Source organism: Drosophila subobscura, chromosome A, assembly GCF_008121235.1.
Source record: "Drosophila subobscura isolate 14011-0131.10 chromosome A, UCBerk_Dsub_1.0, whole genome shotgun sequence".
Taxonomy (NCBI): domain Eukaryota; kingdom Metazoa; phylum Arthropoda; class Insecta; order Diptera; family Drosophilidae; genus Drosophila; species Drosophila subobscura.
Window position 1 is genome coordinate 21960220 of NC_048530.1, and position 18429 is coordinate 21978648.

Here is an 18429-nt window from a genome sequence, read left to right on the forward strand (position 1 = left end):
TGATGATGTAAAATTGGTCGCCAAGTTGACCAATTATGCAGGATTTTCCAAAAAAAATCCAAGTTCCAAAATCGGGAACAATACTCCAGATGAACGGTTAAAATGTCCAAAAGTGGGGCGTCACCAAATGGTGATTGATGATGTAAAATTGGTCGCCAAGTTGACCAATTATGCAGGATTTTTCAAATAAATCCAAGTTCCAAAATCGGGAACAATACTCCAGATGAACGGTTAGATGTCCAAAAGTCGGGGGTCACCAAATGTACGAAACAAATGAATCTGTTGATGTAGATTCACTTGGTTCTGGTGATTGTCAATATGACAATCGTATGCTGAAATAGAAATGTGTATGCCACCGGTTCATGTACCAGTAACAAAAGGTCGCCGCAATCGGTACTTGAACAAATTGGGCTTCGGAGATGTGAATACGTCAGAGTTTTCTTTCGTACTGATTTTATTTGGTAAACTGTGAGGTTTATATACAATTTCTGGTAGTACACTTGTTTACTTAGGATCATAGGCTTGTGTAATTAGATCTAATAATAAGTGGGTATGGAAATATTTATTTATGACCTTCACTGCATGGGTCCGGGTGCAAAGGTCCGTGGGTCAGGTCTAAGATATTTTTATCACTGTCGTAAAACTAATCTCCTGCAGATGGTGTGACCTTTTTCCAACTGCAGATCATCTTGTATGTAATTTATGACTGTGTAACATGATTATGTGCATGCATGTGCATGCACTTGAATATTTATTTGGGTCAGCGGTGCATATCTCATATTTCTTGTGTTAGTCTGAGAATATTTATTTAGGTTGCTAAGAATTCTTAATACCTAATAACAAAGATAAAATTTAGGTCTAACCATACGGTTTGATGTTTAAATCTAAATCGTACACGGCCCTTACTTCTTTTTAATTGAATTTCGGTTGTAAATTCCACCAAAATTTCGATCACAAAATGTCAACTGTCAAAGGGTGCTCGAGGGCTTCCCCTTTCCGTTCGCTGCTGCCCCTTCACGGCCATGCCCAGAGCCACATCTGGCACCTCCCCTTGCCGCTGCTGCTGTTGGTGCCGCTGCTGCATCCCGAATAAGTTTGCTTGTTTGCTTTGATAATCCGCACACAGCTTAGAACGCGACGGGACGCGATGCTACGCGATGCGATGCGATGGTGGAGCTGCTCGTGATGTTCGACCATCTCAATCTCGTGGCATTCCACGCCCTCACCGGCGGAGTGCAGGTGCCCGGGTCTGGGTTGAGTGACAGGCGGCAAGACAGCGAGGCAGTGGGGCAGCGAGGCAGTGGGGCGAGTAACTTTGTTTCACCTGCAAATATTTGCTTACAAGTAAAGTAAGCTTCGCTTCCATTAGTTACCAGCAGGTAACCAGTCCTGCCTCGCCCCGCCTCTCCCTGGGTCTCTCTCCGGGTCCTCTGCCTTGCCTGCAAAATTAAATTTCGGCCAATTTTCTGCGCATTAGCCGCTGGAGGAGGCCGCCGACGCTGCCACTGGCCGAGTGCAGAAGCGTAACAATATTTGTTGTCACTTTTTTATTTAATACACTTTTTGGGCGCACCAGCAGCAGCAACAAGAACAGGCATGGGGCATGGGCATGGGTATGGGCATGGGGTGCCAGGGCGACGCACAGAAAGTGCGCAAGCAAACAAACCAGAGGCATTGGCAGACGGGGGGCACGGGACGGCGGGTGAGCGGCTACACTGAAGGAAATTATGCCAGCGACAGTTTACTGCAAGGTGTGAGCAAAACACAAACCACGGAAATGTCAGGGAAGTGCCAGATATGAAGAGGAAACACACGACTTGTGGCAGCGCATTCAGTGTTTCTGTGGAGCTCTTTCTTTTCTCAGTGTGCTTGCTGGGGAGTGGTGTGAGGGGTGCCGGCGCTTGGCAAAATGAAATCATTTTCAGGTGTAAAACGCTTCAAGTCATTTACGAGACTGGTCAAAGGACCCTGCCATCTGGTCCCCCGCAGCAGCAGCAGCAGCAGAAGCGGCAGAGGCAGCGGCAGCAGCAGCCAGCACCCAAGGCTGAAGTGGCATTCGATAAATGAAATGGCAAGCGGCAAATTTTCATTTTATTCGAGTTTATTTGGTTGGGGCAAACAAGCGTTGGGCCCAGAGGAAGAGAGAGAGTGAGAGAGAGAGAGAGCCCCAATCATTGTCACCTCCCAACTGTGGCACGCACCCTGCCCCCTCCAACCAGCTCCATAACCTGCCATCGTCCTCTCTCTCTCTCTGTCTCTGTCCCTGTCTCTCCGTAACTGTATCTCATTTCTTTGGAGCCCCCATCTGGATTTGCCTTAAATTTACGCGTTCAACATAAATTTATGCTGTTGCACCTGCTGCCCCAACCCATGCCGCCTGCCGCCTGCCGCCTGCCCCATGGCCCATGGCCCATGCGGATGATGACCCCTGAGGCGATTCCGAGGGGCAGCCAAAGTGAATTATGTGGCCATGCACAAAGTTCCAACAAAACACCAGAATAAATCGAAAAACTTTTCATTTCTATTAAATAATTTATTTTCGATTTCATTTTTAGCATTTTTTCCTCTCATCTTTTTGTGTGTGTGTTTTGGCTTTTATCTGGTTTTAAATTTATTTTATAAATGCATAAAATCCAACAAGAGGAGTACATATTTATGTATATAAAGTCGCTGACAGCATCTAGATGCGGCCATGAATCACTGCTGTCAAAAAAGGAGCATTTAATGAGCAAACGCGAGTGCCAGACAGGGAGCAGTAGTTTCCTTTGGGATAAGTCTGAATTATAAGCGATTAACAGAGATTAACAGCGATTATCCTGTTGCCGATAGAGTCCTGCAGCTCCCATTGCTCCCTCCCGTAGGCTTCGGCACTCTTTGTTTTTGAGTTTGAGTGCTTCCCCATCAATCACGCCGGCTCCGGCAAATAACTCATTCACATTCCATCAGCGTCGACAATGTCTTGTGCCGCCCACCTGCAAGCGGCAAGGGTGCGGGGCCCGAATGCCAGCCCGTGCATGACAGCGCACTATGGTCCAGATGACCACTTTTCTTGGCCAAATTGAATAACTCGCGAACGGAACAAGATTTTTTGATTTAGTCTTTTGATATAAGTTAAGAATAAGTAGAGGAAGGTTTTTGAAAAAATGGGCGTGGCAGCTCCTTTTTTTAAGGGAAAATCTGTTTTTTAATTTTTTTTCACAAAAAGTTAGAAGCAAAAAAAAAAGGATGGGAATATGTTTAGCAGATCAAGATTCTATAAAAAAAAGTCGCAGCACGAGTTAAAACAACCTAAAAATCTAAGATAATCGCATTTTTTCTCCCACAGAGCATGCTCTTCAGCAGTTTTCAATATAAAACAATATTACACTGGCTACACTCTAGCTCTCCAAAATAGCTAGTGATTAGTACTGTGGCTTAAATGCAATGCAAACTGGTACCCTACTTCACAGTTTTCTTCTTCATTGTGTTCCAAACGGCAAAAAACATTGAAAATTCTCATTTGAGGTTATGATCTATAAATGCAAATTGTAAGAGTTGTGGTCAAATGTGGCATTTGTGACTATATACATTTTAACAATCATTTATTGGTCTACGACACACAATAGGTTTCAAGGTGGGACTAGGTGGCACTCTATTAAAAAAACTTTCTCAAAAATGAGTCTTTACTGCGAACTGACACATATTGAAGGCCTCACTTTGATATACAATTACGAAGACATCGCCAACCACTAGATACCGTTCGCATTACAGAACACGTATTAAAAAACCTACTGAATAAAATGCATCCAAAAAATTGGATCAGTTAATCGTATTTTTCAATTTATGAGACATTTAAAACAGCAATAAAGTTGGTACTTTTTCACTGCACGTGCTTTTCAATAATGACCGCTGGGTTTCACAGCTGACTTTGCGAAGGTGGCGCCATCTATGCAAATTTCTGGTACGCAACTTTGATGGTCACTCTTTTTCTAATGCAGAGCGCCAAAAACCACGTCTTGGTTTTAACTTTTAAAAATTGCCTTTTGGCCAAGAAAAGTGGTCATCTGGACCATAGTGCAGCGTACTCCATTCGTAAATTCCGAATTGAGACTGACTCCTGGCAGTCATAAATCTGACAATGAAAATTATGCTCTTTGCATTTAAGCTGCCTTACCCTTTCGCAGCATCGGGTCGCATTTATTTCATGCCAAGTTGGCATAACATCAATTCGGAACTGTTGGTTGCTTTTATTCAAATAAAATTGTAAAAAGGCTTAAATTAGCTGAATATTTCCTGAGTTGCACTGCTTGCAAAGAGGTTGCTCTTTAACTGCTTGCTTCTCACTTCGGCATGTTTCCACTGCTTGCTCTTTGTTGGCTGCCTTACACCACTTGCTGTTGTCTTGCTCATTGCACTGCTCGTTGACTGCTTTGTTCTGTTTCTCCACTGCTTTGATACATCGTCCATCGCCGTGACATTTCGTTGCGGCCGCTGTAGTTATTATTGCCACTGGCTTTCGCTGCAGAGCCAGCGTGGCCCCCGGGGGTCACAAAGGCCAACCAACAAACGTACCTGACGGATGATTCGGTTACGTGAATGGTTTCGGTTACGGTTACGGCTCCAAACACAGGAGTCAGGAGTCGCAGTCGGAGATTGAACACAAAAGGCCTGTAATTGAGTGGAGCAGCAGCAGCAGCAGCAGCAGCAGCAGCGGTAGCGACAGTGCCTCAAATTTGCAACCGGCAACGCCCCACCAAAACGACAGGAGGTGCATGGGTTGTCGAGCGACAACAGTGGGGCCTCGTGATGAAACAATCGTCCAGCATAATCGGCGGCGCGTCAATTGAAAATGAGAATTGGAATTTCGTGCAAATATTTCCAATCCAATTTCCAATTTTACAACACACGAAACCCCCTGCAGGCCGGCACCCTCTCTTGGGGCCTGCAGGGGCATTCCCTGGTCCGTGCACCGTGCACAGCGATGCTCCAATTCGTCATAATTAATGTGCCTGATTTGCAGGAGAACATGACCTGCCCGCCTGCCAGCCTGCCCGCCTGCCAGCCTGGTGTCCTGCCAGGAGCCAACGTTTCATGGATGGGAGATTGCGCTTCAATTTGATTTGGATTTGTTTCGGATTGCGGACCTCTCGCTTTATTCTAATTCGCAATAAACTGGGAATTGTTTGCTCTGGGCCACTCACTACTCCCTGCAGCAGCCACCCTCGACTCCCTGCAGCTGCCTGCATTCGCGGGAAATGCAATTTCAATGGCTGCACCCAGCTCTCCCACTGCTAATCACCATCCACTTCAATCACTCACAAAGAATATGCCTACCCTGTACTTGCTGCATTTTTGGGGTATTTTAAGCCATGAACGAGAAGGATAGGGGATGACTTTTTGATTGAAAAATCCAAATGAATCCATTCTATAGTCTGTACTTGGAAAGATATAATTATTTCATCTTGTCAAAATCAAACACCAAGAACCAAAATTCATTGCACTGAAAATCTCTGCCAACGAGGAGTATCTCCAAGTCGCAATCTCTGCCAAATTGTGGCCTCCTCTTTCCAATTTCTCTGTTTTTATTTTTATATATTTTTTGTGTGTTTGTTGATCTTTCAGTTTCAATTAGGTAAACAGAAATCAGTGCAGTTGATTTGCGAAATTAGTTGGCGATAAGAATGTGCAAACACAATTCACATGCGATGCCTCCTGCAGTTTTTCCACATTACATTTTCCATTACATTAGCGCCAAACACATTCATACGTATGGGGCATGGAGTCAGACGGTATTCGCTTTGTCTGTATGTTGGCAATGGGTGTACAGAACTTGTCTCCTAAAAGTGGAAGGGATCAGTGATAATTTCGTAGTGGAAGACCTTTCACAGAAGCAAACACACGACAGACTAAAGTAGCTACTAAGGATTAGTTATCCTCTCATTTTATATACTCATTTCCGCTTCTATTCTGTACAATAACTCTAGAGCGAACCCCGAGCTAGGCTTCCGTGTCGTCCTTCTCTAGAGTGGAGGCTTTGCCGAGGGGCAGCAGTCGCAGCGCACGATCTGGAGGTGAGGCCGTGGTCGAGGTTAGCCCATGGCTAGTACTCGGCCGCTCCCCAACTGTCGCCGTCCTGGTCAGAGCTGTCTCTGAGCGTGTTGCCTTTGGCGCGACTGATTTCTGTGCCTTCTCCTGCCTAATACTTTCGAAGAGTTCCATTACACTCGGCCCCGTGGAGCTGCCCCTCTGCCCCGTGCCAAGAACAGCCGTCACCTGATCCTGTTTGAGCTTTTGCAGGGTAAAGCAGAGCTCGTGGAAGCCGTGGACCGTGTGATAATTGCTCTGCTGATGCTCCCTGAGGTGCACTCGGTCCATGCCGGGGGACCAGGTGTGCTGGTAATGCGGCGCCTCTAAATCGAACTGCATCGGGCTCTGGCTCCGCTCCTCCCACCGATTGATGGCATCCTGGAGATCCGGCTCCTGATGGGCGGCCTTGCGGGCGGTGCGGATGTCGTGGCGCCAGAACTTCTGGTTCCGCTGCATAGCCGGCGTCACCTCCTTAATGAGCAGCACGATGACGCCCGTCACCCAGATGCAGATGACATTGACGAGGGCCAGGGCCATGCTGACCAGAGCACAGATCAGCAGCTCGGTCTCCAGATCGTTCGAGTACTCGTGGTGCTTGCTCAGGCTCTGGATGAGCTCGTGGTCGCGATCCAGGACGCGAGTGCCAAAGGCCAGGGCCCACAGCAGGCCCGCGTTCACCGCCGGCGGCAGCAAGGAGGCTGAGATGGCGACGCCCGCCAGGGAGCCCGTGTTGCCGCCCAGAACGGCGATGGCGCCCGCAGCGCCTGAGGCGAGCGCCGTCACGACGCCAATGATCAGGGCATGGATGGTGCAGCGCGAGACGATCTCCTCGGTGAGGCCCGAGGCGATGGCGAAGAAGGGCCCCACGCGGAACACCAGAATGCCAAAGATGAAGCCAATGCCCGCCGAGAGGGCGATGCCGATCAGTTCATTCTTGAAGCCCAGCCACCAAAGTCCCCGGTCTGCGATCACCAGCCCAAAGGTGCCGGCAATGATCGGCCCCATCAGCGGCGAGATGAGCATGCTGCTGGACAGCAGCAGGTAGCTGTTGCCCACCAGACCCAAGCACGAGATCAGTGCCGCGGCCACCAGCAGCACCACAAAGTCCAGCGTGAGGGTGGCATCGCTGCGCACCTGACGCACCACCTGATTGACGCTCAGGCGACACCTCACCGAGTCCATGAACGTCTGCCAGCCCTGGCCGCGGCCATGGCTCGTCTGCTCCTCCTGCTCCGAGGCCTGAATCAGCGTGTCCACGCTGGCATTGGCCGCACTCGGGCCACCGCTCTCCTGTAGGCTGCTCAGCAGCTGGTCATGCCGCTCGGTCTGCAGCAGCAACTTCTTCTCCATCTGCACCAGGCGATCCAGGGCCGAAGCCAAGGTACGTCTGGTGCGACTCCCACGATTCCGATGGCAGCTGCCCTGGCTCAGCGATGAGGGGATCCTTAGCCTTGGTCCAGGTCGCCGCTTCTCAGGGGACTGTCCCTGCTCCACCGTGGCACTCTTTGGCATTGTTTTTCCTTGTGTTTGTGTGTGTATTTTATTGTTTGAGTGTGTTTTCAGTGTGTAATGTCTGGAAATTGTTGTGCGAAAAGGTGTCTAAAAGCTGGAAGACTTTCTCAACGGTAAAACAATCCATGATAATTTTTTGTAGAAAGAAATGTATAGCTTTTGAGAGATTATTTGAGTTTGTGTATTTTAGCAGAAAGTGCAGAGGCTCTCTCCACCCATCCGGCAGCTTGTAAACGATAGTCTTGGGCTCTTCTTTTTGTTTATTAATACACACATTTCCTTGGAGAAACAAAGGGTCAAAAGCGCTGGAAAATTGAATAAGTGTTAATTGAAAGGAGTTCAGGAAAACGCTTTGGATTACTCCATCAGATACGATGCCCTGCCTCTCTGCCTTTCTATTGTTGTATTATTTGTTTTGTTATAAACAAAACTATAAAATTGTTGTGGGGGCTGGGGCTTCAGGCAGCGACGATTCTTCCATTTATCATCAAAAACTTTCATAACTTTGGCCTCAGTCTCAGGACTTCCCAAGACGCTGCCATTCCGTCTGTTATGCCATCGCTCCATCCGTCAGTCTGTCAGTCAGTGAGGCATTCATTTCTTCAAGCATCTGGCACCTGCAGCTGGATGGGATGGATCCGCTCAATGCCTTCGCCCGCGATAGATATTTGCATACATTTCTCCAACTTTTATTCTCACTCATTCACAGAAACAACTCAGCCATGGATCTTCGCAAAATAGAGAGAAAAACTTCTTCTCCGGCATTTTCCCTCTTAGTGCTGCAAAAGGGGCGTGGGGCCAGCGAAAGTGGGAGGTGGGGCAGGCGGTAGGGCCACAACTTTCGCTGCAGTCGTGGCGAAAGATGGGAACGGGCAGAGGTCGGGCATGGGGTTGGGGACTCTCTTTTGTGAGTGAATTTAATTAAATTTATGAAAAATTTACATATTTATTGGTTTAAATGGCCAACAATTTTTCCGTTTCCCATACGCACAACATACAGTGCGTGACGAAAGTAAAAGAACAGGCAGGATGTTGCTTGAGTTTTGGTTTTTTTTCCAAGACAAAAAACTCATTCAATGATTCCACATTGGAGGACTTTTTTGCTTTGCCACATTCTCAGTCGTAGCCTTATGACCATGTAACGCACTGCCTGCATGAATATTCATAAAAAACAAACGAAACAGTAAAAATCAAAATCTCTCGTGTTTGTGTGTGTGTGTGTGTGTGTGTGTGTGCCCCACTTGGAGGGGAAATAGTTTTTTGGAAATGCAAATAATTCTACAGGAAGGCGGCAAAGGGAACCCAGCGATGGGTCGAAAGTGAGTTATGAGTAGTCCTCATTTGCTATTCACAAATGCACAAAAAACGAAGAGGGGGAAAGGGGAACACAACAAACTTGTCCACACACACGACAAACGGACAGAGGCAGAGGCAGAGCCAGAGACAGATCTTGATTGCCTCTCTCGAGAGGAGAGCATCGCGTTCCCAATCTCGAGATCTCTGAAATGCTTTCACTTCCAGAGCCACTTTGTACTTTAATATATGTACTAGCTAGAGCACATGCATTGAGGCTAAGCCCACGCTTAGCCCATTGCTGTACAGTTTCCAATTCGGCTGATTCGACTTTGAAACAAAAAAAGGCAACAAAGGGAGCAACAGACAGGACCAATGGCCAATGTTTATTGACGGACTTATCTCTGTACACCAATTCATGGATTTACAATTCCCATTGTTTCGAAATTAAATGTATTTATGTATGTACGAGTATGTAGCCGCTGCACGCACCAACAAAAGGCAGAACCAAATCGAATGAAATCCGTGCAAAAAGCGAACAGCAGCTCCAGCAAACAGTAACAGAAACCCTAAATGAATTCAAGTTCTATTGACATTTGAAACTAAAAATCGAAAGTTTTTTTGTGCATAAAAGCCAGCGAGTATCTGCGAATATATGTATCGGAATATACTGGTTGTTGACCAGTTTTGCTGATTGCCCTGATATATGCCAGTCACATCAGCTGATTGGAATCGTTCGGATGCGGATGCCATCCATCCATTGCCAGGTGTGTGTCCGACCGGCTCTGTCCTGTCAGAGATTGCTGAATGTTTCTATCGAATATGCAAACTCCAAGAGGAGATCTTCGTGGAAGGCTTTGCATCTTAAGTGGAACTAAAGCAGACTTTTGTTCTGTGCTGTGCCACTCGAACACCACTGTAAACCCATGGCTCTAAGCCTGATCGTTGCCAGCTAAGACTCTGTTAACTGCAAAATTTCAACAGTTTAAATGAATATTTCTTCGGAAATCGAATTTGAAATTTAATTATTTGATGGCTTTTTTTGTTCTAGACACGAAACGTTCAAGTCGAAAGACCAACTGGTTTGTTTGTGTGCGATCCCAGAGACATTGCCCGCACGCCCCTCATTTGGGGGTTCACTCAGTCACGACACGAAGCCAATAAAGTTCTCAGCGGTTCTCCAGCGTACAGCGTACACTAGTTGATGATGCAATAAGACTCTTGTGTCTGCAGTTGATAACTGTATTATTCAATTAACACTTGATTGATATGCAAACACTGTAGGCCGGCAGCTCGCAAACGATACGAGTACGTCCGCATCTGGCATCTAAAATCAGGCAAGAACTTGTTCCAGTCGGCAGCGGACAATCTGATATCCAAGGCAGATGGTGCGATGGATGGTAGTCATGCATATGGATGGGTTTTGGGCAGACCAGCATAATGGGATGGTTGGAGCCCACATGGCGGGAGCCGCTCATTGAAATGCGCACGCATGCGCCCAGCCAGCAACGACTCTGGCTCAAACCGGCTGCAGACTGAAGCGCGATCGAAGCAATGTATTGCCCAGATACGAGTAGAGACACGGACCGACCCCAGACCAATACCAGTTCCAATGAAAGTGAATTGAGTTTTGTTTGCTGAGCTCCGAACTCGAACTCGAACGATCCATCGAATGCTCTCGCACCCCACAAGCTTAACGCCGATCAGAGCTGAAGGTTTTGGTTGGAATTTCAACAGAAACTTGAGCTTTTCGCTTATTGAATGCTTGTGGGTTAGTTCTGGACTTAACCGAACCCCAAAGAAGTATTAGAAAATGAATTAAAATTTATAAAAATGCTTTTTTTACTCAACTTGTAGCTTCACCCATTTATTTGCATGCCTTTGAGCTATGGTCAGATTTGTAGCTCTTTCCCGCTGAATGCCCAGCGAGCATCTCTGCCGCTTCCTTCTCTCAAAGCCACTGAGCCACTCATCCACTGTGAGTGCTCTGGGCTCTAAGTTGGCCAAGTGGCTGGCCAGCACTCGAGTGTTGGCTTCTTGCAATTTGTTGGCCCAAGTCTTCGATCAGTTGGCGGTTTGCATTTGCTCGCGGCGGACGTCTCTGTCTCTCTCTCTATTTCTGTCGCTCTCTCTCTCCCCGTTTCGCTCGTACCGAGATCGCTGTTGAGTCGATACCACGTTGCAAAAATCACCCAAGAAAGAACCGAATCGAAACGTATCGAATCAGGCAGAGAGTGGTGTGTGGAAGCTTCAAGATGCAACTGCAGCATTGTCTAGTCGCTGCAACGCTGCTAATTGTGGCTGGTGTGAATGGTAAGTGTCCTGGAGTTTCTGCCATCCCCTCCACCACATCTGGTTAACGTTTCCGCATTCGTTACATCCATCGTATATGTACCTACCTATCTGTATCTGTATCTGTACCTGTATCTACCCCTATATCATTATTATTTTTTTGTTTTGTGTTCAATTTTTGTTACTGTGTGTGTTTCGTTCGTGTTTCGAGTGTAAGAGAAAGAAAGCCAAAAGAAATGTGCAGAGTGGAGTGGAGTGCCTGGGGGCCTTGCTTCCTGTACGACATCGAATTAGGTAACATGGGAGATGATGGCATTTCACGACTGCTTAACTGGTTTACCCCTCAACCGCCCTCATCCTGTCTGCAAGGTCAGCACTGTCCTGGCCAACTCGTAACTGGTTGGATGGAGGGGGGCCGAGACTGGACTCTCATCTCCAGCGCCATGCCGTATCACTCTTCCTTTTACGTAATCGAAGCGGCGTCTGGCAACTGCCGGACTGACCTCCAACTTGATTAGCGGCAGCTTTTGCAGCTAGTTGTTCATACTAATTAACTATTCAGCCAGCGGCAGCATCAGCAGCAGCCAGCGGCAACAGCAACAGCAACAGCGGCAGAGGCAGAGGCAGCGGCACACATTTACATACCTCACGGATACACACGGATATCGGAAATATCTGCTAGTCTCATGAACTTCATGAATATGCAAATCTGTCGGCGGTCGGTGGTCGGTGGTCGGTGGTCGGCACATAGACATTTTCATGGTCAACTTTTGCTTTCGTTTATTTGCTTATTCGTCTACTCTTTTATTTCCATCAATAGATCGAACCCCCCCGAGCTCCTACCCACCGTAGTCAATCCATAGCCGTAATGCCTATATCCAATATATATGTGTGTATATTTATGTGCACATTTTTGTATATGTGTGTTAAATTTTCTTCTTTCGATTTCACTTTCTTTTGTGCCGCCTCAGCGGGGCCGCCTGGCCCTGGTTTGGCTTACAAAACTTGTTTCGAGCGGGCGCTTATTGCCTGAATTATGTAAACGTTCAGCGTAAAGCGCTGAAAAAAAAATAAAAATGTAAAATGTAAATTGTAAATGGCTGCTGACACCGTAACAGACAGCGGACAGCGCGGACAGGCCAGCCGGGAATGCCAATCTATGGATAACAGAAGCAGCACAGCACAGAAGAGACAGAGAAGTGGCAGAGAGAGAGGCGGCGGGAGAGCTTTATTTATGCAACTTTTGATTGTGACATTGATTTTGCCTTTTGGTTTTCGTTTTAATATTATTTTGCCATCGAATCGCATCGCTTGGCATTGCATCTCCTCAACCGAAAACCCAAAACCGAAAACCCAGCATCGAGAGCATTGCATAATTGCTTTTCAATACCCTGCCATCAGAGACGGGGCCATCAGGTAGCTCTAAACTCTTAATACTCTTGACAGTAATTAATATTAATATTTATTTAAAATTTGTCTGCCTGTCTGGCTTATTCATTGTATACAAAATGCTGTCTCCTTGACTGTATTGCTTGACCGGATTGCTCCGCTTAAACAAGCATATCCTTGAGGAAGTCGATGATGTGGCTGTATATGTTTCTCTTGAATTCGAGAAACACCCCAAGATAATCGCAGTGAAGCTCCACTTTAACAATCGGATCCCTGGGACTTTTGCTCGGCACTTGCTCCATGGTGTAGGACAGCTCTAAAGCGGCCAGCAGGGCCTCAGCTTGTTCCTTCTCGCTCCGAAAGTCTTTGGAGTTGATGACCTTAAAAGCAGCCACTTTGAGCTCTGTGGGAAACTTCTTGAAATAATTATGATCGTTCGTCCTGATTTTCATAATATTTGAATCGTTGTCGGGCCTGATGTACCTATAACGAGGCTCAGACTTGAGAGGAATTTCGTTGGTTTTCTTAATTTTAGACTCCAAGGGAGGAGTCTTCTTCTCGACATCTGGATAAGGTAGTTCAATTAAATTTAACTTTATCACTGGTAAATCCCCTTGGGCTAGATCAGGGCTGGGTCTTTGGATGGATTCAGGAATGGGATCAGGGATGGGTTTTGGGATTTGCTTTTGGATGGCTTTTGGAATGGCTTTTGGGATGGCTTTTGGGATGGCTTTTGGAATAGACTTTGGCATGGAAAAATCGGGTTCGTCTCTGATATGGTTCGATACATCGAGGAGCAGCTCGTGCAGCTTCCTGCGCTGCTTGATGCTCAGCAAATTGATCTCCCCGAACAGTGTGCCTCTGCTGGTGGACATCAACGCCGATGAGTCGGCTTGCTCCAGTACATCTCTGATCACCGGAATTTGTAGAATCTGCTTCCACATGTGCAGCGCTGCCGCTTGTTTGGCATTCTTCTTCGATGCACCTGCAAAACAAAACAAGTGAAAATATTGCAAGCAGCTGTCTGCGTGTGTGTTTGTGTGTTACATTACCCTCGCCAATGGCATGCACGTCCTTGAGCTTTAAGTGACACAGAAATCCATCAGTCTTTGATAGCACATCGTACTCTGGCATCGGCCAGTTGGTCTTCACGCAGAATTCATTCAAAAATGACATCACAAACTTTTGGGTCATGGCGTTGGTCTAGGAAGATTTTAAGTACAGCTGCAAAGGTTTGGGAAATTGTTTGATTATTGGAAGTACTCTTATCGAAAGTTCTTTTTACACTGCTTATTCTATTGAGATGGGCGACAATTGACAAACCACCCGATGGTATTGAAATGATATATCTATTGCTTACAAATATCGATAGCAGGCCGACAATGGGGTGGGAACGTGATGACGGTTAAAAGTTAAATTTTTTGATTTTATATCATAATGAACCAACAGCACTTATCGAAAGTCGGGCCCCTGGAACTGCCTACTTGCCCACACCCAAACGACTTGGATTTACCTTGTAAACCTACTCTTGACTCAGTCAGAGAACCAAGGGATACTTTTTGCTATGTGCAACCACGTGAACCTCCTTCTTCTAATTTTCTTTGAAATGAAAGTCTCTGAAAGTAGACATTCAATTCAGAGATCCGAAAAAAATGATGAGCACTTTCGAGATAAATTCGTGGCTGCCATCAGTCATTCGTTTGGCTTAAGCCAGTGTTGATTAATGCTTCGCATAGCCTGCGGCGATACAGCCCAAGGCCAAATCTCATTATCCCCAAAAGGAAAAGCCAATTAAGAGAAAGGAGAGGAATTCATGGCAGCACACGCTCAGAGCCTCTCCAGCTCCAGCTCCAGCTCGCTGTTTCCTGCCGTTTTCTGCTCAGAGAAGAGAAACGATTATCCTTCCTTACTTCTCCGTTGCGCAAGGCCAAAGCGAAAGAAATCAACATAATTTAAAAATACATTAAAACCGAATTGCAAAGAACAGAAGGCTGGATCCGTATGTATGCATACACCACTTGCGGGATAGGTGGGGCGCGGCACAATGGGGTCTGTCTGTCTGTTTGTCTGCCAGGCAGGCAGTCACAGGCACAGGCACATGAGCCATTTAAACGCAAATTTGTTGACAAAGGCAAGTGGCTTTGGCCATTACACACTCGAAAAGTGAATGCCGAGGTTTTGCCTCTCCACGCCCCGCTCTCTGTTACTCTCTGCGCCGCCAGCACCGCCCGCTGTCTCTCTCTGGGGCTAACCAAATCGGCATTATTTACAATTTAAGTGTTGTAAATGCAGAAAAGCAGCAACAGAAACACTCACAGAGAGGCACAGAAAGCGAAACAAAGCGAAAAACGGAAACGACTGTGGGAATACCCCCTCCTGAACCGAGTCTCGGGGCAGTCGCTCTGATGATTAATGATTACCTCTCACACTAGTTTTATCGCTGGAATTTCACTTCAGGCTAATAATATTGCATTCGCGATAATCTTGAGGCACTGAGCGACGCGTATTCATTCATGAACTACGATAAGAGACCGCGGGAGACCGGCGTAGCGCAGCAACTGACTCGAGCGTACATATCTCCAAGCCACAGAAGGCCACCAAATTATTTCATAATAATACTCACTCTCGCATCTGTACATATCAGTATAAAGAGAGAGGCCAGTGTGCTCCGATTTATGGAAAGAGAAACTCACACGCTCAGAGCCCCTCCAGTTCGCGGCTTCTGCTGGTTCCTGCTGAGCGAAGAGAAGAGAAAAGATCTCTCACTGCACTTGACTCGCACTGGGAGATTGAGAGGTAATTGGAGTCTCACTCTTACGATTCTCAATTGGTCAGGCGAGTGAAATGTGAGTGTAAATTCTGCTGATATTGCATAGAGGGGCTCGATCGGCCAGACGGCCCTTCACATGTTTATTGGTCTGTCGATGTTTATTTTTATTCAAGAGCGTCGAGCACTTGGCATACGTGTGGCTTTGGTTTCAATGTGAGTCATTGAAAGGGAGGGTAATCTATGATTTCTTTCCATCTGGTTTTGTTGTATTTTCTGTTTGGGTTTTTGCCTGCCTGTGGCATGTGCTTGGGGCATGTCAACCTGCCCTGCTCTACCCTGCTGGTAATGGGTATTAAAAAATAGCAATGTTGCTAAAGGAAGCGACAAAAACATTTAAGCAGCTTAACACACACTCTCACACAGAGAGAGAGACAGACGGGCAGGGAGTGAGTGAAGGAGAGACAGGGACAGAGACAGAGACACACATGGACAGGCGTGAAAAATGAGGCGCAAAGCAGCCACAGAAATGCGTGAAAAATTACTTGAAAATGCCACAGCGGATAAACACAGAAACAACAGCAAAAAAGAACAGCCGAAAACCGTTTAACCAAAAACAAATACACTTGCAACTTCCAACTTGCAACTTGCAACAAAAGCAGAAAGAGACGGCAGGCGAAGGAGAAAGAAAATGAGACAGAGACAGAGCGAAAAATTGGATAGACAATGGCCAGACAGAGACAACCGCTGAATGGGAAATGTTTTAAGTGAAAGAAAAATGAAAAGAAACGAGAGGAAATGCAGGTAAAAGGAATAAAAGGGAATGCAGGCAGGGCCAGGAAAGAAAATTGAGGGAACGAAACGGAAGGCAAGGAGAAGCTGCAGCAAGGGAAATGCAATTTAAGCTGAAAACCCCACCGCGCACTCATTCATATTCGAGGCAGGGAAAATCCAATAGACTATCAATGATATTTCTGCAAAAAGGTTAGTCACAGGATAATCTGCACATGGGAGAAAGATTTCCATTCAAAGAGATACTTAAAAACGTGTAAGTGCCATGGGAATAACGAAAAATTATAGCTACGATGTCAGCTTTGCATTCATATGCAGTCATGAGTATCAGGTTGGTGCAATTGATTGCATTCCTTTTCATTTAATTGCTTTACAACACTTGTATTTACCCCCTTTTCGTGTTTCTTTACGCTTTTTTGCCCCTTTTGGACACGCACTTTCTCTGCAGTCGCATAAATGAGGAAAACGATACAGAAAATGCATAAAAATCATTAAAACAAAGAAGCTGCCGAGCAGACCACACCCAGAGAGAAAGGCATTTTGCGACCCCATTCGACACCGAAATGTATACAATATATTTTAATGAGGCACAGAAAGCAGTAAGAGGCTCTGTGTACTCCTTCCATGTGTTTGTTTTCATTTCTTCCATGGATCGATTGTGGAACACGCTCCCTCAGTTCATCTCTTTGCAAAATGCTGTCTATAAAGCCAACATTTCTGGCATCAATCATCGCGTTAAAGCACGCATTCTTCATGGGTAAAACTTAAACAAGAAATAGTTGATAATTAAGGGGTGGATGACCCGCACCGGGGTCGCTCTCTCATGCCGTCTGAAGGAGCATTTTGGTATGCATTTGCTGCACTTAAGCCTCCCCTCATTATTATAATCCTCAAATTAATTCCGTTCTTCTTCTGTGGCTCGGCTGATTGTTGATTTATCAAAAATCATTCACAAAAATTGAATTAAATTTGCAAACTGCCGAATGGCAGTCGATTTACTCGCTGTCCCTTTCTCTCTGTGTCGCTGTCTGTCCGTCTCTGTTTCTTCGTGTCGCTGCCGTGAGTCTCGCTTTAAACTGCCGCAAAAATGTTAAATAAATTATAGCCATGCGAGAAGAAAAATCGCCACTGCAACAACAATGCATTGCCGAGGGAAAAAATCAACAATTAAAAAAAAAGAAGAGTGAAAACGGTAGGGGGAGAGTGGTGAGAGGGCGAAAAACTGAAACAAGAAAAAGGAAAATTATTGCACGATGTGCATAAAATAAAGATTTTTCCAGCCTTTCGCCAGGTTCTGCCCCATTTTGCTGTACGCTTCGGCAGGCGGACACTTTAATTTCTTCTTCAGAGCGGCTCGGTCCCTTTTCCGATCCCTTTGAATGAACGAACGGCCCACCGTTTTTGGGCTTATTTTTAATTATTATTTTCCGCATTTCCGCAATTTCTTAATTAAGGGAATCGAACAAATAAACACAAAAAAGTATACAATAAATATTAAAAAAAAAAGAAGCAAAAGCCAAAGAGAGAAGCAGTTGCCATGTAATTGGCCTTATGACTTTTTAAATAAATGTACAATAAATTAATTATTATCATTATTTTTTCGTCTTTTCATTGCCGTGCAGTCATCGTCCCCGCAGCAGCAGCAGGTACGACGATAACAGGAGGCTAACAGTAACAATAACAGTAGTACAGTTGCAACTCTTGATCCTAACAGTGGCAGTTGCAGAATAACTGTAGATAGATGTTGGCCTGGAGCCAGAAAATATACAAATATTTACTTATTCGTTGACAAATATATGTCGATAAATATTTCATCATTAATTGTTTGTTGTATTGCATCTGCACCGAAATAACAGAATCCCCAAGAGAGTGTTAATATTATTAGTTTCCCCCACCTTAAATATTGCATGATTAGTAGATAGTTTGACTAAGAGCTCACCTACACAGTATGACTAATTTTAATATGATCTTCTTAACAAACAATTTCCATGCCTTTGAAGCTCTTCCGTACTTACAAACATACATTATACGAGCACATACACAAACACATATATAAATCCTTTTAAACAGAGTCGTGTCTCAGCTGGGGCTCCATCGATGGCCGGGTTGCCCTTCAATCCGTTATTTTGCTTCGCTATTATTTTGCTGAACTTTAAAGTGGCACTCCCACGAGAGTTGAAACACTGCAAATACACAGCTCTCTCTATCTTCCCCGCTCGACAATGGGGGGCTGGTGTAAGCCGCTTAGAGGAAGTCGCCTCATTAACTGTGACTTCTTGTAACAGTTCCTGGTAATATCGCCCCTGCGTTGGAGTGGC

At 45.8% G+C, this 18429-nt stretch overlaps 3 protein-coding genes across 5 annotated transcripts in view; 1 reads left to right on the forward strand and 2 right to left on the reverse strand.

The window, feature by feature from the left end:
• Positions 1–5954: 5954 nt before the first annotated feature.
• On the reverse strand, positions 5955–7589 carry LOC117891496. The gene has a single exon (XM_034796987.1). The coding sequence runs from the start codon at positions 7576–7578 to the stop codon at positions 5977–5979; it is 1602 nt and encodes a 533-aa protein (XP_034652878.1). The 5' UTR covers positions 7579–7589; the 3' UTR covers positions 5955–5976.
• A 3363-nt stretch (positions 7590–10952) lies between these two features.
• The window catches only part of LOC117898191, a 54294-nt gene continuing 46817 nt past the window's right edge, over positions 10953–18429 (forward strand). For 2 of the 3 annotated variants that reach the window (XM_034807422.1, XM_034807414.1), the window contains exons 1-2: positions 10953–11184; positions 17734–17757. In XM_034807422.1, coding sequence (XP_034663313.1) covers positions 11127–11184; positions 17734–17757 — 82 coding nt within the window. In that variant the 5' untranslated portion in view covers positions 10953–11126. The remainder of the gene's footprint in view (positions 11185–17733; positions 17758–18429) is intronic. The other variant, XM_034807430.1, reaches the window with a different exon arrangement.
• LOC117898213 lies at positions 12602–15099 on the reverse strand. The gene is made up of 3 exons (XM_034807442.1): positions 14973–15099; positions 13605–13776; positions 12602–13537 (listed from the first exon to the last, which is right to left on the reverse strand). The coding sequence occupies exons 2-3, from the start codon at positions 13744–13746 to the stop codon at positions 12714–12716; spliced, it is 966 nt and encodes a 321-aa protein (XP_034663333.1). The 5' UTR covers positions 13747–13776; positions 14973–15099; the 3' UTR covers positions 12602–12713.

What these genes read in the sequence shown, in the direction of transcription:
- LOC117891496 (XM_034796987.1), bottom strand. Translation starts at nt 7,578, where the DNA reads ATGCCAAAGAGTGCCACGGTGGAGCAGGGACAGTCCCCTGAGAAGCGG.
- LOC117898213 (XM_034807442.1), bottom strand. Translation starts at nt 13,746, where the DNA reads ATGACCCAAAAGTTTGTGATGTCATTTTTGAATGAATTCTGCGTGAAG. An exon ending in CGTGCATGCCATTGGCGAGG is followed by an intron (nt 13,538 to 13,604) that starts GTAATGTAACAC and finishes TTTGTTTTGCAG; the next exon opens with GTGCATCGAAGAAGAATGCC.